We start from the raw sequence: 24,331 nt of genomic DNA, 5'->3' as shown, positions 1-24,331 counted from the left end.
AACTTTTCTGTACATGTATGCACAGCTAAAAATTTACTAACTGTATTTCTGCTTTAAGAAAAAAATACAATCTTTACAGATTGCAGCAGATATGTTACAAGAATGCTGCTAGTTACTACTAACCAAGTTATCTTGGTTCATGGTTTAAATATTTAAGATGCTAAGTCTCAGAATTGCAAAAAGTAATCATAAATATGCTTTTTCAGACCAAGCAGAGATAGTAATATTTACTTCTTAAATAGCAGTATTTTTCCATTATTAGACCTCAAAACACAACTAATGAATGGCTCATATACTTTTCATAAAACAATTCTGAAATGCCATAAACTTTAATGAGATTGCTTCAGACAGTAAAGTGAGCAGGATTTGGCCCTGCTCCGTCATATCCTTTGCTGGATAGAATACAATTGATTTTATGTGTTTGCAGGCATGAGCAGAAAATATATGGTGACAAATTGGAAGTTGGTAGCTGCCCAGACAAGGCTTCTCTGGAATATGCAATATGGCTGTATTATTTCTGGCACCATCATTTTGCTTCTGCATGCCATATACAACCATATTGTTGCAAAATTGCATATGGGGAACACGAGATAACAGAATTCGTTGACAAAAAAATTTTCTTAATTCTAATATGAAACACTAACAATTTGTCTTCAAACTATACATAGTGTATACTATAAATAATATTTGAACACGGCTTTACTGTACACACAACAGACATTGTGGCTACCAAATAGGAAATCTGTATAAAATTTGGTAACACCCTTTGAAGTCTAGTCTTTGAAGACAGTACTTTAAGTGAAATGAGCTTATTTATAAGTGCTTTTTGTAAATGCTTTTATGGGAGACACATTTCAAATAGCTTTAAATATCATTTCCACCCTGCCACTCTAGCAATTTGAAATAACTATTTATTAAAGAACTCTTTCTCTATTTAGTAAATGAGATAAAGTTAAACAGTAAGATACATTTCATTAGCCTGTAATAAAAAGAGCATTGAAGACAAATGTTGTTAAACACACCAATGTAATTCACGTTGAATTTTCTGCTGCGGTTTAATATACAATCTGTATTTTTATGTACTGTATCTGACAGCTTCTAAATTCATTTGTTTGCTGTGGTTCCTTTAAAACATAAATTACAGGAAAGTTTCAGTAAATTAGTTGATCCAAATAATCTTATGAACTGATTAAGCTAAAATGGTTTTATTAATTTAGACAAAACTGGCTCCTCTCCATCCCTTTAAGCCGATCTACAAAAAGGCCTACCTGGATGTTAGTCAGAAGGGTCTCTATGGAGGACAATCCATCAGGGAATAGAAAAGGAGATGGAAAACCCGGAGGTAGTGGTTGCCCATGCCCAGTTAGAGAAAGTTTGTCAAGGCTGTCTCTTGCGGTTGGTGTGGAGAGCGGGGTCTCATCTGTATGTGATTGAAACAAAAATATAGAACAAGTTACGCTTGTCTGTTTTTATTAGACCTCAGTAATGGCTTCCCTAGTGGTTTCCAGAACATTTATTGCAAATTGGTTCCTGCTATCAGGAGAAAATGCTTTCTGCTGAATTTTCTTTAATGAAAAAGCTGTGGAGATACAACAAGATAACATTAATGAGTAACTTTATAAGCCTTTTAAATGCAGTCTCTAATGAGACTGAGTTTACAGTGCCATAGAATCTTTTTAAAACAAATATTATCTCACATATACTTGTGATAATATATTCAGGCTGACTTTATGGGCACCTTCCCAATTATCTCATTTTAGTTTGTGTTCTATTTGGATTGACAATAGAATATTTTCTAGCATGACATATATTTTGTATATGAGAAGTATTTAAATACGAGGCTTCCCATACAATTAACCCTTCCTGCTCTTAATGGTTTCACTTACAGCTCAGATGATTTTGCAACACCAAGAAAAGCTCCTCAATACATTTTTCATCACGAAAATACACCTGATTGCCACAATTAAAACATGCCCTAAACAGTACATGAAATTAACAGCACGGTAACAATCACTGGCCTATTTTTTTTTTTAAGCATGGACATCTTCTAACAATTACTGCTGAACTCCTTAGTGAGATCTTTGTAAAAATCAGATCTGATCACTTCTGACACCACAACAGGAAAAACTTGCACAGCTTGAAGACTTCTAAGATTAAAGTTTCACAGATAATCTGTGAACAGATTAGGAAGTGGAAAAAGAAATACCCCCCCGTTAAAAGAAACTTCAATAACCTCATTTGTGGGGTTTTTTTCAATTTTTTTTTTTACTTTCTGGAATATTTTTAGGCTACTGTTGATATGATATAGAAATTTAGGTCAATTTCTTTGCACCAGATGTTAATCTGAATTCTTCAAAAGGAAAACTATCTATACATACATATAGAGAGATAGATGTATCTATACATACTCTTCTTACCAAGGGCTCAGTCATTAATTGACACATATTGATGTATCTCAGTACAATGTAAGGACATCAGAATGCACCCCAGGTTTCATGCAGATTCTGCAGAGCTGTATGACTACAAAGGAGTTTGTCAGACTGACTTCCTTCCGTTTTGGCTTAGACCATTGTAAGTTACATGCCTTTTGGGGTAGTCGAATTTCTCTTTATTTATTAATTATAGTTTCAACAATGGTTTTAGTTCTTGATTTACTTTATCAGGTACATTAAAATTGTATCTGAAAGTTGATCCTAGTTGCCTAAAAAGAGCTCTCTCTTGGACTGAATGCAGTATTTTCTGAAATGGGCATGGTCTAGGACCACGAAAATTGAAATCTGCAGTAACAAAAGGTTAGAGTGTTGATGATTGCAGGATGGGACATTCATAACTCAAAGTCCCAGTTCATTCCTACAGATGGAAGTAACCTCTATTAACCACACTCAGGTGCAGATTTCTTGTCCCATCTCCTCACTAGCTCTGTCATGCTGGCCAGTATTTCCAGTGCTAAAGTAATAGCTTTTCCTACCATGTCCTTCCACAGAACTACCCAAACAGGCATTTGGACATGTGCTGCTGGGCTGGTACCACTCAGGTCTTTTATAGCCAGTGGAAAGAAGCAGATGCCACTTCAAGGTCCATCTGAACACTCACAGGCATCAACTGTAGGAAGAGACAAATCTTCCTCTAGAAGATTTCTGCCTGGTCATAGTAAGAGAAACCTAAGATGACCACTTAGATGAAAAGATCTACTCTTGGGGAGATCCTATACTGGGCTGTTCTTCCTACTTCCCTGTGGCTCAGGTTGAGGACAGACTACACAAGGAGTAAGACTGTTCCTCATGCTCTGTTTGTCACAATTCATGTCACAATTACTGCTTTCTCAGAAAGTCATCATTCAAAAGTTCTCCAATTTGAAGTTACTGAATGGAATTAATGTTGACTAAGGAAAGCTTCAGACCTTTCAGAGTCATAAAGGATTTTTTCAGTTATATTTAAATTTTCCAGTCATGTTACAGAGTGCTGAGAAAAAACTGGATCTAGATCTCTGAACCATTTCCTACCTACCTGAAATTCAAAGCAGGCTCTGAAACACATACTATGTGGATGTATCCTCTGTAGTCATGCTACCCCCAAAGCAGCATGAACAGCTCTGTAGTAATTTTGTAGTAATGTACTAAAATTTGGCCCTAAATATGAGTACTTTCTTTCAAATTTTAAAATATTATAGAAATATTCACCACATCATTAGCAAAAATGAATTATATATTCCTGGTATTGAAAACTAGCTTAGCTCAACTTCTCCACTCCCATTCTAGTGTGAAGAATCATTACCAAATGGTTTCTTCCAAACTGCTGCCAGAATTGTTAGGCTTTCATTAATCAAAAGTAATAAGCCCAAACTTAAACAAAACTAGTTAGACAATATATTTATAAACAGTCCATAATATTATTTTATAGCTGCGAACTTTTTTTCCTCTAGTGAAAATATGGCTTCCCCAAATGATTTTTACCCAAAATTAAGAAACCAAAAAAAAAAAAAAAAAAAAAAAAAAAAAAGAAAAAAAAAAGAAAAAAAAAGCGTCTTCCATGTTACATCCTTAAGTTTTTTTTTGGGTAGAGATATCTTGGTATCAGTAGTTGCAGTGAAGGTATTGCTCTTGCATGATACAGCAGGAAAGAGTTGAATCACTAGTATGCACGGTGAAGTTGATTCATATAAATGAGAAAGGAAACTGAAAAGACATCATTTTCCTCTAGGTTTGCCAGGAAAATGGATCAATGACCTCCTACTTTCTAAGACTACTTGGAATCTTACTGATATTTTAGGTCTCAAATTGTCAAAATATTATAAGATATACTAGATAAAACTGACCCACTTAAAAATTCCATAAGCCTTAATTAACTCAAAAACTGTTCTTCCATGCAATGGCTGAGATACAGAGAGCTCCTAACACAGACCTTGTAATATAATTTAAGCAAGAGATCAATTTTTTTACTGTATTACTACTTTACAATTTATTTAATGTTATGCTTGCTGTACTCTGTGCATGCTCAACACATGAAGTTTGCAAAGATTTTTTAACAATGTGTGGCATGGTTTTGCAATAGGCAAAGAAACTCAAAAAATAGTAGAATGATATGAATTCAAAGTAACATCCAAACCATTATGTTATAATAAATAACAGAAACAAATTTACACTGAAGGGTAGGACTAGAGAGATGAACTTACTCTGAACTCATTTTAATGAAATATCAACTCAGAAAAAAAGTCAGACTAATGTGACTTTGTTTTCTTGATGTCCCATGTGAAATAAACTTTGAGTGTGAGTATGTTTGAAACACAGCAAATGTACATATTATACACAGGAAGCATGGATATTTGTGGATATGAGATAAGCAATGATTGAAGGAATCTTAAAAAAATGCATTTTTAAGAAAAACCACACTGTAAACACAGCCAATTAAAACATAACCACATATCTTAGTAGCAAAATATGATCTCTTTTTTTAAAAAAAATTAAAATACTTAATTCCTGCAAAAGTCCTCTTCTCTCTAAGGGATGAGATATCTTTTGTTTCCAAATAATCATTAGCCTAACATCTTTTAAACTGCTGCAAAGGAACTACTAATGCTCCTCTTACACTACTAGCAGAGCAATGCTGCAAAATGATGAGCCCTTGCTGGGAAACAGAGATTTGGTATTTTCAGTCTAAACACATCAAAGGAAGTGTTAGAAGAGAAGTCAGGGCAAAAGGGGAAATGGGGTCAATTTACAACTCCATTGTCAGAGTGGGGAGCACAACAATGAAAAGAAAGAGGGGGGAAAGAAAGAAAGAAAGAAAGAAATAAAGAACCAGGCAGAACAAAGAAATGTCCAGGCCTGCCTTGGTTTGTGCTGGGAACTGAGATGCTATAAATTAACAAATAAACAAGGATAGGACAAGCTGTTACCCAAGCCTCTACAGTATCCAGGTAGAGATGAATATGTGTCTTGACATGTGAACTAAATCACCATAATAGGCAAGTCCGAATGCAACACATATCTTTAAAATATTTGTAAATGCTACAACCACTCCATCCATTGTTCCTCAATTTCCAAAATTCACCTGGTTTTGCTCAAACCAGATTTTATCTGTAAACAGCAGCTGGTATGGGCCAAATACAACAAACATATTTCACTGTATTTGGTTTGTTGCCATTCTATTTTATTCTTTCACCAGATAACATGGAAACAGACATTCTGGAAGCTGTGACAGCTATTTAAACAATAATAGATGAATAGAGGTAGCCATTCTCTTGTCTTTGTTCTTAAAAGCAAGTAGGATAAGTTCAGACCAGTCACCAATCAAACTGGAAAATATTGATATTGCCAGGATTTGAAAGCAAGCAATAATAGCTGGCTGAAAAAAAATACTATACAGATTACTGCCATTCTGTAATCATGTCATGCTTTTTTTTGCAATGCATCTTGAGGCTTTCTGTTCTCTGCAAAATATTCCACATATATTTGTTCCTAACACAGGCTCACTCTTACCATTTGAATGATGAAAGAGAATTCTGATTCCACTTTTTATTACCATAAATCTGGTGCATACATTTTTCTACATTGTAGAAAACAATCTATTCCATTTGGCTTAGTATTATTTTGGTTTACGTTGTCAAAGACTCTTTAGGACAAAGCTTTATATTTCATCCTTCATTGCTGTTAGATGTTTCAAGTGTGAGAAACTTTTCTGTTTTAACTGGTCCATAATTCTTGATTTATATTAACGCAAAAGAACAAGGGGTCCCATAATCTCAATTGAAATATTTAATAGTTTCAGGCAGATAAAAACAAAGAAAGAAATGAACAAATAAATAAAATCTTCTTGACCAGTTTTCATACAATTTGGCTGCTTTATAGATTTGGTCATTCAAGATTAACCCCACATGTAACTGGGGCCAATGCAAGATGACAGTGAAGGATGTTACCAACTATAAAAGGAATGTACTGAAACTCTTATAAAACTCTTATAAGTATACCAGAAGAGTTATATGTATATATATTTTATAAGAGTTACATATATAAACTCCTTTTATATTTTTTAATCTACAATTTATTTGTAGATAATTTTAATCTACAATTTATACTACTTATTTTTATAGAAACAACAGTTCTCCAGGACACCCAAATACTCTGAAATTATAACATTTGCAACTGTGGCAGCTGGAAATCAGGAAGGAATATCAAATATTCAAATAGACTGACTGACTGGTTAATGCTTCTGTAACACTTCAAAGAGGCTGGTGCTCTCGCAGTTAATAAAACCATTGCAAATGCTATCCATTGAGTTCTGCTTCTTGGATTGGTATGTTTGCTTAAGGACTTTGGGAGTAGAAGATCTCTAATAATGAAATATTTTTAATATAAAAATTAAAAACCTACATGGAAAGGATCACAGCTATTAAGTTTCTTGAATATCTACATTACACAAATTGGCTTTGCACCTGATGCAGTTGCATATATTTGTGCAAGTAGGTCTTACAGAACCCATCCATCTTTGCATCAAGTCTACCATTGTAGCCCATTTTCCCAGGTGGCATGGCTTCCAAATATTCACACCTTCAATTGATGTAAAGAACTACACAGGAATAAAAGAACTACACAGGACACAAGAACTTCATTTTATGTGTTCACTTTGGAGGTAGGTTCAGGTTGGCAGGACTTTCCTGCCAACAGCAACACTCATAATTTCTGACAATTCTCTGAGATTTTAACCACTGAAAAGTTAACGTACTAACTGGATGTTTTTCCTTTGTGAAAAAAAATTCAATTAATAGATTTCCAGTATTTCTTTAATCCTTCTAAAGAACATGCAGATTTACAGATGATCTCTGCACATCATTCTTCACTACTGCACAGGATCATTGACAATACTGCAGTTGGAGTTGCCTCCATAATGACAAATTAGAGGCAGATGAAGAATCAGTTGAACAAAACTTTTGGGATCAGTCTATCTCCAAGGTTTAGTGGTACCCCTTCTATGCTGATACCTTGTAAACCAACTTACCTATAAGCATAGAGGGGGGGAAAAAAGGAATGTATTGCTGGCTGGAATAAGGACATGGAGGGTTGGAAACAGAGAGAACTTGACAAAAGGCAGGGAGTAATCAAGAAGTGAAGACAAAGTTGAGATTATAGGGAAGGACAGTCATGGTGGCCAAACACTTTGGAAAGGAATAATAGGAGTGGAATTATGAGGTGAAGGAGGGGAGGACAAAGACTGCCCAGGAGAAATTTATTTTGACTCAACAAGAAAAAAACAAAACAGCTAAATTGTTGTTTTTCACATACAACAGATTTGACACAAATAATTCTTGTGGTATTTCAAGAATTTTAGTTGAATGTAAGTGACATTTACAGCTGTCAAAGCAAATATATAAACCACAATCTCTAAAGATCGCATATTTTAATTTGTTAAGGAATTATGGGTATAGCATCACTAAAAATGAACAGAAAGAGCTGGCAATATATATTCAAAAAGCAAAAATGTAATTAGTGGTGATGTTCCAGCTGTGAGGATTTCTTGAGGCTTTTTGGACTAGATCAAGTTGAGTTTATTCTTCATTTTACATGTCCCTAGGAGGGCCTCAGAGTCAATCAGCACAACTTATCTAATTTTCTTTTTCAATAAAAGGATTATTTTAATAACCTTTATCTTATTTTGCAGCCTATTACTGATTAGGGCTGGGTCAAGCAGTATTGGCTTATTTATTTATTCTAAGGATTTCACAATATTCTAGAATAAATTATCATTCCTATTTTTAAACAAACATATTTTACCATAGAATGGAATGTTAAAATGCCAGTGGTATTTCTGTTCTGTGTACTTTGGCATCATAACACATAACTGGCAAAACAAAATTACATGGTTTTTCTGTCCCCATAATAAAAAGTATCCTTTTTACTCAGAGATTTTTTTCACACAATTTTTTAAACTGCCTTGAATGATTAGGAGAAAAGAAGGAATGGGATAGTCAGGGATGATTCTGTATATACCATAAAACACATATAGCTTCAACACCTGACAAAAACACTCATTAACTCTGAAGAAATTAAGAACTTAACTCTAAATTCCTAAAGATGAAATGATTGTTAAAAGATTAATGATTGTTAAAAACTATTCTAAATATTTTTATTACATTTTAATAATATATTAGTATAAAAAGAAGGCATTTTATAATTTTATGACCTGCAGTTTTTAATTGTAAGAACTATGCCCATTCTTTATTTTTTAAAGATCCTTATACAATAATGGCAAGAATTGGATGCAGGTTAAGGCCATCTGTGCATTGGGTGCTGAAAAAATATAAATGTATTTTATGGGTTTATGTCAAACATCCCAATTAGTACTCTGCTAACTCCACTCCACCAGCCAGGCAACACTGAGTGCTAAAAAGAATGTTCCTTGGCTTTGTAGCAATTCTATGAGAACTGCTTACATGCATATATGCATGCAGAGGGTTCTGCAAATGTGTTTTCCTATAGGTTCACAAGAGTCCTTCTCAGCTTCTTCCAAAGTTGCATTGAGGGGTGACCATGAGAAAGGATATTTGGTCAGGAAATCAAACCCCAGCATTCACAAAAACAGCTATTTAATCTCTTTATTGTACTGGCTCAGAAGCTGGCTCCCTGATCATATATCCAGCTTTCCTAAAATATGCTGAATCAAAGGATCAAGCCAAGTATTTTCAGTCTAAGCTAAATTCCTGATTAACATCAAACTTCAAATTAGGGACTAGACTTTAGGGCTGCATAATGAATGTGTTGTAGACTAAACCTCACATTTTCAAAATTATGGACATAAATATGCACATCTCAACTGATAAAAGCAATACACAAGGCAACGCATCCACAGTATGCATACTTATTTTTGTGCTGCCCATTCCTCCCTGTAACTGCGTCCATATGGCTACTGCAAAATGCAGAAAAGAACATTACAGACAATATAACAATTGCATTTTGCTAGATTTTATTGGCTCATTTCAAGGGCCACATGATTTGTATTAATAATCCTCTGGAAATGTTTCATGAAAGTTGAAAAGCATCTATTATTTGGGGATTTAAGGTGATTTAAAAATAAGGAATATCAACAATATTCGCATTTTTTTCATTGTCATCTAAAATAACAGCACGCCTCTTTTGTAAGTGTAACAGTAGTAAGAAGGGAGTTTTTGATAAGAGCACAGCTGGTAACTTGTAATTCTCTGAAGATGAAGGGTTTATGTTAATACCTGGAACTGCATTGTATTCACACTACTTTCCTTGGTCTATGTTCAGTTAATATTTCTAATATTCATTCTCTTCAGGAAAAAACCAAAAAGCCAGTGTTTTCAAGCAGTCCATATCTAGCCATGTTGCAATTATGGGGCCTGAGTATTAATGCTCCTGCTACCTTGTCACACGGCACATGTTCTTGGTAATCTGCTGACAGCATGAATCAGATGCCCAAAAAGAAAATGAATATATGGTAATGTGTCTGAGCAACACTCATCAGCTGTCATTCATTCAGCAACTCATAACCTGTCCCATACCCTCATCCCCAGAGTGCTGGCAAGCAGATGAGGTTGACCAAGCATGCTTGGCATCTGGTGTAAAGTGGCAGCACAGAAGTCAGCACTACTGCATTTCACAAATAAATATGCCAGAGAAGTTCAAGAGAGAAGGCAAAAGAGGTTTAAACACTTCTCATTTATGGCAACTTACAGTGCTCATCTGTCCCAGCAGAAAAATGTTTATCTGGCCAGAACATGTAAAACTGGATCTCTTGATTAATGCAACTGTTTAACTGAATATTCATAAACAATACTGTCATGTTTCTTTTTATGAAAATGAGAAAATCTCATATTTTTATAAATACGTAAGATGTCCAGGGAAACTGCTTTTTGTAGAAACACAGTACTTAAAAACATATATACACATATTCTCTTCATTTTCCTGCAAGATCCTATTAACTGTCCATGATTTTAATAACATCTTTAACAAAAGGTATACTAGCAACTACCTCTAATATTTGGACTTATAACAAGGACTAGTGAATAAGATGACCAGCCTAAAATGTACAACAAGACAGAAACATATTAGGAAGGAAAGCTGTTCCTGACCTTTTGCCTTGCCAAAATTCCTGCCCTGGATGTATTAGTGCCAAAGATGCCAGTAAAATAAAATAATCAGGAACCAAATCAGATGGACTCAGCTGACACAGCTGTATGGGGCTACTGGGCAATAGGTTCAGGAATTCGTGTACAGTGAAAAGCTTCAAATGCTTTGGAAATGCAGGGGAAGGAGCCATGCTTTGAAAACAAAGTACTGAAGGGATTGTGCTGGTCCAGCCCTGCAGTCAGACTTCTGAGAGGTTAAGGGAACAGGTGTTCTAGCATCAGTAGTTCAGTAGAGTGTCCAATCTTTGCCTGAGCACACCAATGGCAACACATACTTTTTACAGAAATATGTGATCTAGTAACTCCAGGTCTTAACTCTCTTCATACCTAATACACCAAGTGTTACTGAAAACAAAAGGATGTGAAACATCCTGTTTTGACAAACTCTCACCAGGAAGGGTACAAAAGGAGCGAGCTGTCTCAATATCATGAAGCAGAGGCTTCCTTTTTGCAGCTGAAACAACCAACATTTGCATAAAATATTTAACTCACTTTTTCCAAATTGCTACACAATATTTTTTGTAGCAGATATAATAAACACCCTTAATGCTTCTATCTATGGAATGGTTCCAGTACTCAGATGCAAATGTTGTAGACAATAATCGATGTACACAGTTTGGATTATATGGTTATGATATCCTAATAGAAATTTGGCTGTCTGCCTATGGGAGTTCAATATGAGCTTCATAGTTTACAGCATCAGAAACAATCCCTTACAATATTATAGCCACATTTCTCAAACCATTGGCTATACATTATATCCTAATATCTGATTTTCACAGAAATCCATAATAATAAACAAACAAAACTCCTAAACCCCAGAGTGCTCAGAAAGAAAATTCAGAATGAAAAGGCAAGCATTTTTACATCTGATATGATTTCTCTTGCAATTCATTCATCAAACATCTGCAACAAGCTGCCAGAACGTGTCCATTAGCGAGATTTCTATGGCATTCACTAGCTCGATGCTCACTGATAGAATAATGTAGAAGTTCTACCTCTAATGTTTTCTGCTCCATTTCAGGCATCCACTTTAAAGTGAGATTTGGCCTGCATGTGTTTTCATGTCTTGGAATATGTAATTTATGCTAATATATCAGAATACATATTAGAGAACACCAAAAAAAATCCTTTATGTACTTATGCATTATGAGTCACATTCAGCACTGATTTAAGATAAAAAATAGTTTGGAGTCATCATGTAACATGGATCAGTTTGGTTTACATTAACTACAGAAAATTAAAGTATTCTATACAGCAAGCATGCCATACACTTGCCAGTAAATTAAAATCTTTTTTTGGATCCAGTTTAAAACCTTCATGCAAATTAAATATTTTGTTCAGTCTTTTATCTGCATCATATCATAATATCAAGGAAATATGCCTTGCATCTCCACTATAGGGCCAGCTCTTCTTGCTAATTTTGTTTCAAAACTTCTGTAACTGTTTCAGTGTTTATGCCAATAATGTAATTGAAAAATTCTTTATTTTAATCCTGAAGCAATTATAAATGTTATGTAACAGAAACAAAACACAAATCCCAAGAGTGGTTCAAAGGTTCTCTATAAGACTTTACAAAATTTATGTATGTGAAAATTGCAAATAAACAAAACAGAAATCAAAAGATCTTTAGCATTATTGTACTGTGAAAACAGTTACTGCCTAAACAAACTGAAACAAGACTGCACAAACTTTATTATCTCAACCTGATGATATCATTGTATATTTAAGGATAATACTTTTATTCTGTATCCCAATAACAGGTTGGCTTTTAGCCTGTCTAGCAAAAAAAAAAACAAAACCAAGAGCTGTATCAGGAAATGACCACCTTACATGGTTTTGTGAACTCCTGCACCCAGAAGATTGAGACAGCAACTTAGTGATTTTTTTTTGTTCAGATTTTGAAAAGGAAGCCAGTGCTACTGATGAAAGCTGGTTGCATACCAATTTCTAGCACAAATACAAAATATTTAGCACAATGAGTTCAAAAGGTAAAATCCAAACCCTTTATTTTCCTGATAACTGTCTTTGTCTTCTCTTTGTCCTAGCTGTTCCACAACTCAGCTGATTCTACTGCTTCCTGCACTTTTTTCTTACCTCTCAAACACTCTCCTCAGTACCACTGATTGATTCTAAAGTGTCTTTGTTTCAGTAGTTTCTTCCCCTTTCAAGATATGAAGAAATTAGTTTGCTTGTTGAAATTGCAGGACCAGACAAGAAAAAAATGCAATTAGAGAAAAGGAAAAGACTGCGACAGAAATCTGAAGGGACAAGTCAGCCTAGATTACCTCTCTGTTTACAGAATAAAACAGATCTTGACTTCTTTTCTCCTTATTCATTCTCACACATAAAACTCATTTTCTCATATAAAAATGTGAAAACAAGATTTGAATAATGATTAAAACAGGTAAGAAAAAGAAAATAAGATCTTAAAAATAAATCTTTAATTTGCGCTCTTTTTTTACAGTATTTTGATAAAATCATAGCTGAAGTGGTCCTGATCCGATTTTTGCTTTTTTTTGCCAAAAAAACCCAACCCAACCAAACCAAATCAACCAATCAATCAACCAATTAAAACTAAAGAAAATATAGACATGTTTGCATGGGAACATGCAAACATGTAGGAAGGTTCAACATTAGGTCCAGTGGCTTGAAAGATTTTTCTGTTCTACTTTACTACTTCACTATGCAACACCACACTCTTCACAGAGGGACTAAAGTTGAATCAATGATCTTATCCTATGCCTAATTTCAATTCCTCAAAAAATTAAGAGTACAGAAGATATTTCTAAGTGCAGGACTTGCCTCACAACTCTTGCACAGTATGCTAAATTTGTTTTTCAGGTTAAGAACAGGACAGAAAAGAAACCCAAGGGAACATATTCAGAGAAACTGCTTTAACCTTATCACTATTTTTGGATGTTCTGTCTTTGTACAGCATTAAGGGTGGCATTGTACAGTCCCATTATACAACAGATGTTAAATGCTAAGTAAAAAAGTCAGTTGTAAATGATTGATTGTCCTCTTTACTATTTCAAAATAAACCCTGATTATTTATATAGTTTTGGTCACTGCTTGAAAGCATTATATAAACCTAAACAATTGATCCATTTTTCAATGGCTTTTGTGTGTAGTGTATTATGTATGTTTTTACATTCTTCTGTGTAAAAGGCCCTGGTGTACAAGAAATGTTTAGAGTTTTGAGTGCTCCACCCAGTCCATATGGTAGGTTTGCTCTGTGTGTGAAACCTACCTTTTTCCACCAGGTCCATATGGCAGGCTTAAGCTAGCCAGGGCCTTCTATCCTCCATAGGTGCCATATGGCAAAGAGAGCTCAGTGAACACTCACTGACCTTCTATTAATATTTTACATTTCTCTAGCACATGCAGACATATATGAACTGATCAGATTGAGCAGAAAAGAGCTGGCTCCTGAAACTTCTTTAGTCACATAACCAGTACACCTATGACAACAGGGTAATAGATGTGCAATCTTTTCCTTTTTTTTGCAGTTTTATTAAAAACCTGAGAAGTCAAATGTAAAATTTATCAAATTATTTTATAAACTCATCTAGTACTTTTAAATATTTTGACAGATTATTATTTAATTATGTTAACAAACTGGTACACATTAATACTAACATTTCACTACTAGTCTTTAATAATACCTTACCAGAATGGAACCAACTACCTTGAACCCACCTACTAACAAAGGATGCATGCTATAGATAGTGAAAGTATTTATTTAAAGATTCAGTTCTGTGCTGCCCTACTAATAGGACGTTTTGAACAAGCTACTGCTTTTTTACCGCATATAAACGAACTGGCAATAAACCAGAGAAAGAATAACTCTATTGACACTAAACCACATGTAGGGAGTCACATGTATATAAGTCATATGCAAATAAATTACTATTTCTTGCAGGCACAATACCTCTACTCTTAGTAATGGAGTAAAAGGAAGAGAGTGTAGTCTGAGAGTCATAGTATCTTCCTTCTACTGCCTGTACATTTCCTGAAAATGTAGAATAAGACGTCAGAACATGAGTAAAACAGCTGCATTGTGTTGGATGACAAGGAACATGGATTTAAAATCAAATGAAAAAAAAAGGCAACTTTAAATTGTAATCTGTACTTTCAAAGCAATTATGCTAAAATTGATACATTGTTATAATGTTTACAACTTAATCCAAAGCTTTGCTGTAATTCTGAAGTAATTTAGGAACCCTCAGCATCTTATTTATACAGGAAAGATGGAAGCAATTTATAACATATTTATGGAAGTTTTATTGTACCTAAAATCTGATTTAAGAAATGGAACAATATTCCCCAGTAGCAGAAATTTTACAAACAAATTTTACTTACTTGAAACTCAGAACATTAGGAAATATAAAAATGATAATATATCGTTCTTATTCATAGGATTTATAGTGCTTTCATCTGGTTTCCTCTTGTTTCAGTTCATGTAAATAACCTCTAGCTTGTCACATGAATATTCAAATATCACAAAGAATGATCAGTGTTGAAAATAAATATCATAAAGAATTCAGAACAAGCACGCATGTACATGCTCTCACAGTTATTTCTGTATATAGAATTTATGTTTTGCTCGGCAAACAATCAATAAAACATGGAAGAGTTTTCCACAAGGAATTTATCTTCTCATTTCAAAGGAGCCAAATAACAAGAAGCATTTTAAGAAACTAGAAGTATTTTATTAAAGAATAAAAAGGGCTAACTACTAAGTTCATGCCTCTTCCTCCTATCCTTCTGTTTTTGATCATTGCCAAATGCAGCTAAATAAACAGGGGGAAAAAAAAAGATCAATTAATTTCAAGGGTTAAGAAACATGGCCCCAAACGCTTTTGACTCTGATTTTCACTGTAGGAAAGGCATAGTATATAGCTTTAGTATTCATTTATCCCTTTTGTTTCAGTAGCTCTTTTTTTCATATGTTCTCTATATATTGTCTTTTTTGTGTTCCATTTCTGTTTCCAATTTACAATGTATAGGTACAAACTTCTAATTCTGAAGGATCTGTCTATTTATATAATTACCCATGAAAACAGATATGCAGAGCTCACTTTGTGGTCAGTAGGGCTTAGGGAGTGCCTAAAAGAGATGAAGGGTAGAATTCCACTGTCTAGATTATCCAGTGTGCCATGGAAGCAGCACTCTATCAACAAGGACCTAAATTCTCAACACAGTGAAGAAGAGAAGGTAGGTATCCATCGCATGCAGCTCTTGGACAGCACCTAAACTTTAGCAGCAAGATTCCCCATTTTGAGGCTTCTGTGTGCACCCTCTTCATTCCATGAATCATGCAAAGAACTAAGAGGACTATTTTGAGGGACTGTGTTTCAACAGTATAGATCCCACTATGTAATTTGGAACGTAATAGAAAGGAAGATACCTTTTTATATAAATAGAACAACCAAATGTTTATTTGTTTAATGGAATTTAGAGATGGAGAATCTAGTCATAATTAACATTACTATGCTCCTAAGATTTTTGTCATGTTAGTATAGCTCACAATTTCAAAGACATTCTTATAAAAGTAAAAATTGTAATTTCATGCTTTATACTTTCTTACTGAATCAGCAGCTTTCTCTTTCAGGAGTACATGTTAAATTAATTGATCATCTCAATTAAATTCTTTATACATACATATAAAGTAAGAAAAGCTATGATCTTGAATTTATAAATATAATTCAGTGTGATTTTGTTAAAGTTTAGATGTATAGATTTGTATTTGAAATCCTCTGAAGGTTACAGGGTGAAACCTTCCAACAATATCTCCAAGTCTTCGGGGACCAAATCCCATTACGTGGAGTTCAGTGAAGAGGGTAAACACTACCATAAAGAAATACAAATTGCACATATTTCCCATTTAGCCAGTGTCACAAAAGTTCACCATTTAGAATTCTAACCAGTTAGGACTTATTCTTGGAGGTCAAGTACCTTGTGAACCTTGTCATCTCACTGATGACATCATATCCCATCCATCAATTCTTTCAGGAGCACACTTGCCATCTGCTCAGCACGCTATAATAACTTATTAGACATATTCACAGGGTAACAATCTGTACAATGACACTGTTATCTTAATGCTGGCACATAGAGAGATAGCAGCCATCGTTCCCCTGTCACAGCACAATTACTCTACCTTCTAACTTTAAAAGAGAAGTTACTTTGATATTTTAACTTACTATTAAATCACTCAAAAAACAATGAATTCTCATCAGATATATGTTTAAGGTTTTGTGGAGTTTTTTTGACTGGACAATGAGGCTATGGTACAAAATTTATATCAAGTTCAGTTTGATATAACTACTTTTTACCTTGGAAGTTTCTGCAGTCATGCTCATCCTTTAAAGTGCAAAAGAAATAAAAACACTTACTATACAATCAGGTACATATAAGCAGCACTGAAATCCAACTTAGTCTTTGCAAAAACACTGACTTTCTAGATCTAATATTGCTTTTCATCTACCTGTCTTAAAACATCTATTCTTTCTAACAGCAATTGCTAGGTAGAAATAAAATATGCAGCCAAAGTGCTGAAATCTAAAAGCAATGTGAAATTTCATAGATGTCTATATATATTTCTACAGCTTTTGTAAAGCATGTTAATACCGAGCATGCTTAGCACAGCTGTTGTCACAGCACTTCTGACTAAATAGAAGTCCACTATAAATCTCCCTTGACCTCAAAAAATATTTTCAGAAAAAGGGCAATATTTATTTTGCATTACACAGGATTCATCCTCTGTTCCTTCCTTTGGCTCGTCATTTATTCCAGCTTACACTGTGATCAACATTGTACTAAAATAAAGTCAAGTACAACAGCCGCTCTCTGCCCATCAAAACTCACAGACGTCTGCCAAGCACTTGTAACAGCTGGTGTTACATTAATTAGTTTAAACTATTTATTTCATCCATCTCCAGAGCAGATTGAGCAAAAACATTAGAGATTATTCTAGCATCTGTAAGTGCCCTGCAAACATTAACCAACCAAAGTTAAAATATTAGTCATTAACTTACAGTATATGTAAGACTCTATGCATTTATTGTAAATTTTAAAAAAATCTGCAGTTTAGCACAGGTCTAGGAAGTTTTCTTTCACTGCCTTTTTAAAAATCTGAGTTTAAACTTTTATAAGACTTTGTGCCCATAAAGTTTCTTTCAAAAAAAAAAATTATTACTAGAAAGCTATTATAATTCCTGGCAGCATGGACCATTAAGCAATATATGACAGGGACTGGGTGACTCAGTGGATTAGTCAGAGGTTTTATGTCCACTGTTGGAATCCAGCCCTAAATACGGTGATCAAAACAGTGTTATCAAACGGTTGTAAAAATCTCAATTAAAATCACTCCTATAGCATCTACTAAGTTTTTAGTGGACAACATAATAGTTCTTTCACTATTGACAGAGTTCTCACAACTATCTTTTTTCTTTTAATAGGCTGAGAATGGATGCTGGCAGAAGAATGTTGATTATAAGAGGTCCTAATGCCACATTCCCTACTGAAATGGCTCAGAAACAAGAGCCAACGCAAGGATGGCAGGAGTAGGCTCACAGCCACTGTCCGTGGGCTCACCTCCATCAAAAATAAAAAGCTTCCAACCTTGCTCAATGAAATACTTAATATTAGAATACTTATTTTTAATGCTTAGGGCTCAAAAAGGAAATCAAAGTCCTGTGCAAATGCTTAAGGGGTAACTCCTTCCTCAAAGAATTCATCTGTAAATAAGCACAGAGGGAAGCAGAGGCACACAGTTGTGAAGTGCTTTGCCCAAAGTCACACAACAGGTTATTGGCAAAGCCTGAAAAACAATCTAAACCTCCTGACTCTCACCTCGTTCAGGTATATTGCTTCATGAGTTTTCACAAACAACATCAAAATCCAGTAGCTCGCTTGCAGAATAAAAAGCAGGTTCATGCATATATAAAGTTTATTAGAATCAGACACTTATATATTATGTCCTCAAGAGTGATGAGTTGTTTTTTTTTCAGAATATAACATGAAAGTGTATATTGTAATAATAATTTTTAAAATGTAGTTACTGAAATTAGCATTCAATTTCATTAAATGCAGCTAAAAATAATATTCTATCAGTTTGGAAAGCTATATCTACCCTAAAATATTTTCATTTGCAAACAAAATGAATTAACAGATTCAGTTTCACTATCTGAACAGTAAAGGGAAAAAAGCATTCTGACATTTATGTTAAGAAGCAACACAGATCCTGATGCTGTGATATTTCAGTTCTTTAAAGCTCTGACTGGCTTGCTATGGCTTCCTGTGGCCATGCAGAAATGACTGCAAGTGATAGAAACTGAAGTAAAAGCTATCATCTGTATTCACTTTTCAGTCCTATCCTTTCTCCCTGAAACAAGATTTTTTTTCTCTTTGCTTCATCCATTATATCTCTTTTCCTCTCTCTGCATGTCTGTATGTAAATACATGTATGTGTATGTATGCATGCATGTACCTATGCATGTATTCGAGATACTTACTGGGATTTTTACCACCCACTGCACAGTGGCTCCTCTTACTTACCCCCCCAGCCAAAAAGGCAGGGGCATAGTTAACGCCAAACTTGCTCCAGACCATGCAAGTGAAAGTGCCAAAGCATATATAAGAATGGCCTCCTCAAACAATACTAACAGCTCTTTTTCATGCTCACTCTTTATTGGCCTCGACAGACAGCAAGAGACAGACATTCTTTTCTATTCTTAGGTTCTTAGAATTTATAACATGCTACATCTGCCACATATCTGTTGGGTTACATGGGTTCTGCTATTCAATTATCCATTTTTATTTTTATTTTTAGTACAAGGACCATTGTTGAAATAACTTGTTGGACAGCCTGTTCTTAAAAGGCAAAACTCACAACAATCACAAAACTTGTGGTCAGATGAGATAGTGTTCTGACTTAAATCCTCCCTCAGAAAAAAAATTATGTTACCCCAGTTCTCCCCACTTCTAAAAAATATCCTAAAAAGGTATACTGAATCTCACCATAGAATAAGGAACACCTGATTGTTTAACAAATGCCCTACAAATGATTAATTTTAAAAGCCTATTTTAACTGGGGTTCTTAACTAATGCTAACTTAACTAACAGATCACCAGGCTCTGTTTTCATTTACACCACAACTGAGGTGCAAACCAAGGCAGCAGGGGCCCTCACAGAGACCTCAACTCCCCCTTCAGATTGAAGGAGTACATTTCATTACAAAATCTCTGTGTATAAAAGATTTCTTGCATTCTCATTTTTTTACTTAGTATTGCATGCTCAATTTTTATTTTCTAAATACAACTCCAATACAATTCAATTCAACAGGAAAATGTTAACATGCTCCCAGTTCAATATTCTGCTTTACCTCTTGCTGTTTAAATGTATAAAAGCTACTGGCCAATTTGGATTTTTTTTCTTCCTCTATTTATTTTTCATTGTAAAATTCTTCTTTATGCAATAGCAAAGTTAATTGCTAAACTTTGTTACAGAACCCTTTGTTCTTGCTGAAGTCACTTTGCTTGTCTCTCCTACTGTAAGGACACCAAATCCTAAAAGCTGGCAAGAATGCATATGTTTATTTCACCATTGCTCTGCAATTACTGAATGCCACTTAATTATAGCAACAGATGCTCGAGTGTAGGAACCAGAAAAATCAAACGCCTCATTTCCAGGTTATTTTTTTCCATTGCTTCTGCCAACAGCAGATGTGTGAGCCCCTTGTGCTCTGGCGTAAATACTTATCAAATCCTAACAGGTCACCTATGTCACAAACAACATTTCAGATGCAACTGTTTCACCTGATAATAGGCTCTGAAAATAAAACTGTGAGCTGTAAATACAATGTATTCGGAATGAAATGCCATAATGTGAAATTGCTTTTTCTCCAGCTACAACAGAAGTCCTTGACAGTTTTTGGCAGTGATAAATCACCCTCCCATTAATTGTCTCCTCTCTCATTGTGAGGTGAGCTGCTAAAAGGGGCAGTCAACAAAAATGACTTAAAGGACAAATTTTGGCAAAAAGACAATGAAGAAATCTGTCATTGCTAAGCCTCCAGTAAACTGTCATGAAACAATCAAAATATATGTAGCTGAAGTGTTTATGTCTTTGTTAGAAAGGTTATAGGATGACAAGTTTATAGTTAAAACAGGAAGCTTAGAGGGACCAAACTTGCAGGCCCTTGAGTCACCATTTCTCCAAGTGTGTTCTTTAAAAAAATGGTATGCAAATCCTGTTAGGGCTTCAGTTTACACCGTGTTTGATAGTCCTAATGGCCCTATTTTGTGACTTTTCTCCCCCCTCACCCCAGACAACAGAAAGTCCCTGTGCAGGCATGGCACTGGCTATAGTAATTCTTGCCCCCAGTCTGAAGATCCTACCTTTCAGTGATTTAAGCCAGAGAAAAAGACACTTAGCACTGCACAGACTCTGACCTTTCCTTGTAACCCCTCCAGCTCCTGGTGTGCTAATCTGAGCAAGACCCTCTCCCTGAGTGGTTTCCATGCTCCGATCAGCAGCTTTTGCTTCCTGCAGAGCAGGCGGCACTGCCAGCACCCACGCGCGGGCCCAAGAGCGAGGCGTGCGAGGCGATGTCTGCTACCTTCTCCTCAGAAATGGCACTCCCCATGACTCAGTCACCTCGCCTGGCTCCCATCTGCAAAAAACTCTTCCACACTGCAACTCTTCTACAGACAGAACAAACCAGAAGCTCTTGCCTCAGGATTTTGCTCTGTAGGAGAAAGAGTTCAGAATTTGGCACTAATTTAACTTTTTTTTTTTTTAGGGCTGCTAATATGTGAAATGCAGGGAGATGGCTACCAGTCTTTCCTGCCCTCAGACTGCCTCCACCTCAGGGGCATTCAAACAGCAGATGGTATGTTTAAAGACCACAGGTTATCCCTTCATGTAGGAGGGGCAGGGGATGCTTGTCAGATCCACACCTCCAGAAAGGGCAACATTTCTCCTTTTAGAAACAACATGATGCTGTCACTTTATAATTAAGGTTGTTGTTTTTTTATTATTTCATTTGATGAGACTGGGAAGAGAAAGTATTCTGAGAACTAAAAAAAAAAAGGAAAGAAATTTCTGTTTACCTGTCAGCAGATGGTTGGAAATTTACCATAAGCAAGGTTAGAAAATGATTTGTTACTAATATGCCTGTCAAGGGCAACGTCTGGAGTTTGGTTTTATATTTATGTTTGTAAGAAAATTACAATATAAATATAAATGAGTTGCATCAGGTATTTAAACTAGACTGGACAGGGCACTAGAAAATATATGTCGGGAACATTTCCCGCACCAGCAGGAAGATGAACTAGGTGACCTAGCATGTCTTTTCCACCACAGACTCCTACCATTTCTGTATTAACCGAGGATGATTGATACCAAATATCCCTTTATGCTACTACCCCTTTTCATTTTGCTGCATATTTGTATGCTTCTGGGGGAGTTGATATTTTAGGACAGCAGCTATGGGGAAGTACTGAAGGGGATTCTTCATCCCGATGGCTGAGAACTGAGGAAGGTCACACAATAGCTTGTGTAGCCATAGCAGCTTTGTTGTCATGGCATGAGAATCCTACGCCAGTTCTTCTACTTTTACAAAGGAGCAGTCATCTAACATTGTGAGGTGTTTAATGTAAAGCCTGCTTTTTTGACATGGTTATCACAAGCTATTTTGTGTCCAGACATTTACACAGACCTTGTGTTATCCATGATTTATCCCCAACCCGTGTTCCTCAATTGTGCTTAAACATGGTTATAGTTGTAGTAAATCATGTGTGGAAACACACAACTAGAAGGAAGGAACCATATAGTTATCACTAGCACTGGGACATTAAACAATAATACTCCACTGAGCACCAGCACCATCAACAAGTTTCTATCAGCCTGGTCCTGCAGTCCTAACACAGGTACGTCCCCTTTCCCTTCATCTCCGTCTTCCATTTGGAACTCTTTCAGCAGTCACTTAGAGACCACATTATAGGGTCTCTGCAGTCTGAGAATTATAATCAGCTCATATTTTAAAAACCAAACCAAACCAACCAACCAAAAAAAGCCAAGTCTCAACATACACTTTGGAAGAATATTCTGAATTTTGCCAGGAAATTACACAGCTTGTCTTTCAAACTGAAAAAAAAATATAGTGACAAAGTCTATATGAACATTATATTAAAAACTAAGAATAATCCAAAAACAGGTGGAAGGCATTTCAGGAGACAAGAACTGTCTTCTGAAAGAAAATGTAGACTAATCAGGAGAAAACTGAGAAATTTCAGAGATTCCTAGGTATGCTCTAATCGTGTGTGACTTAAATTTTGATAAATGTACTCTGTGTACATAAAACATCTCTTGAATGACAGAGAAGCAGAAGAAATAAAGTGATTGAAGTTTTTTGTTTTCCTTTTTTTTTTTCTTTTTTGGTGATGAGCCAGTTTGAGAGCTTACTGTGAGCATATGGAGATAGCATATTTGCAAGTCCATCTCTGGAGGATTGCAAAAGGCCCTTAGCTTGTGAAAAACAGCAATGTTATTTTTTTTAACGTTCCCTATATTTAGAGATTAAATCGCTCACTGCACAAACCCATTTGGAACAGGCGAGAAGGTGAAAAGGATAATCAGTACAGTCACTGGTCCGTGTTTCCTAAACGCTTTTGAAAACATTACTGTGTGCAGGCATAAAATTAGCGGCAGGACCTTAAAAAGGCTGGCATTTAGCATGACTTTTTGGAAAGTGACACCCTCATTTTTTTCTTGTAGGATATCATTAAATTTCAATCGCCCTATGGCAGTGCCTTTCCATTAATAACCAATTCACTGTGTCACTTTGGCTCTCCTTTGAAATAATGAGCCTTTGCTTCGCTTTAATAAATTTAAACATATTCTCAAGGCCAGGGAAGATAGGAAACCACAGATGGGCTGAGAAAAACACGATTCATAAATCCTTAACTGCCTGAGATCGTTGAGAGCAAAACAAAGTAACACTCGTAAAATATTAAACAATCCCAGCTGTATGAGTGAAGCTTCATTAACAAAAATGGACTATTTACTGCCTTCAACAGAGCCTGTGGGTGGAAAGATTCAGAGAAATCTTCTTTAGAAAAACACTGTCATCCTCATTTTGATTCTTTAAGCAACTGATGATATGGTAGATACTTATTTTGCATGGCCATATGCAGAAACATTTTAGCAGAAAATTAATGATACTCTGATTACATTAAATACCACAAATCATGCTTCATCATATAAGCAGGAGTGAAAGAAAACAGAGAAATTTAGCAGATATTTTATCCTTGAAGAATTCACATGCCAATAGAAGTAAAACATGACAAACTTTATTTAAATCATAAGGGACTTCTCTAGCACTCTAAAGTAAACACAGCAGTAGGAATAACAGCAGAGAAATCAAGCAATGCCATTGCTTCTGCTGGGAATATTTGGCAATTCATTCTGTGATGTTATACTTCTTCTAGCTTTAACTTTTATTAACATGCAGCTGATTTTGTTTATATACCTATTTGGTGCAAAAGGAGAAAAGCCTTTTTTTCAGGCTTTCATGTCTACCATTTATTTAAATTCGACCAGAGTTCTGCTCAGGTAAGTCAGGCTCTGACTTCAGTTTTAAGTACACAAAGCCAGACACTTCGATACACGAAGCTG

The 24,331-nt window shown here is 35.3% G+C and overlaps 1 protein-coding gene across 8 annotated transcripts in view; it reads right to left on the bottom strand.

The window, feature by feature from the left end:
* Positions 1-24,331, bottom strand: part of DACH1 (dachshund family transcription factor 1) — a 354,099-nt gene that overhangs the window by 48,299 nt on the left and 281,469 nt on the right. For all 8 annotated transcript variants that reach the window (XM_030948579.1, XM_030948600.1, XM_030948611.1 and 5 more), the window contains one exon: positions 1,269-1,420. In XM_030948579.1, the coding sequence (XP_030804439.1) occupies positions 1,269-1,420 (152 nt within the window). The remainder of the gene's footprint in view (positions 1-1,268; positions 1,421-24,331) is intronic.

The sequence above is a fragment of the Camarhynchus parvulus genome, chromosome 1, assembly GCF_901933205.1.
Source record: "Camarhynchus parvulus chromosome 1, STF_HiC, whole genome shotgun sequence".
NCBI classification, from domain to species: Eukaryota; Metazoa; Chordata; class Aves; order Passeriformes; family Thraupidae; genus Camarhynchus; species Camarhynchus parvulus.
This window is presented reverse-complemented; position numbering and strand designations above follow the sequence as displayed.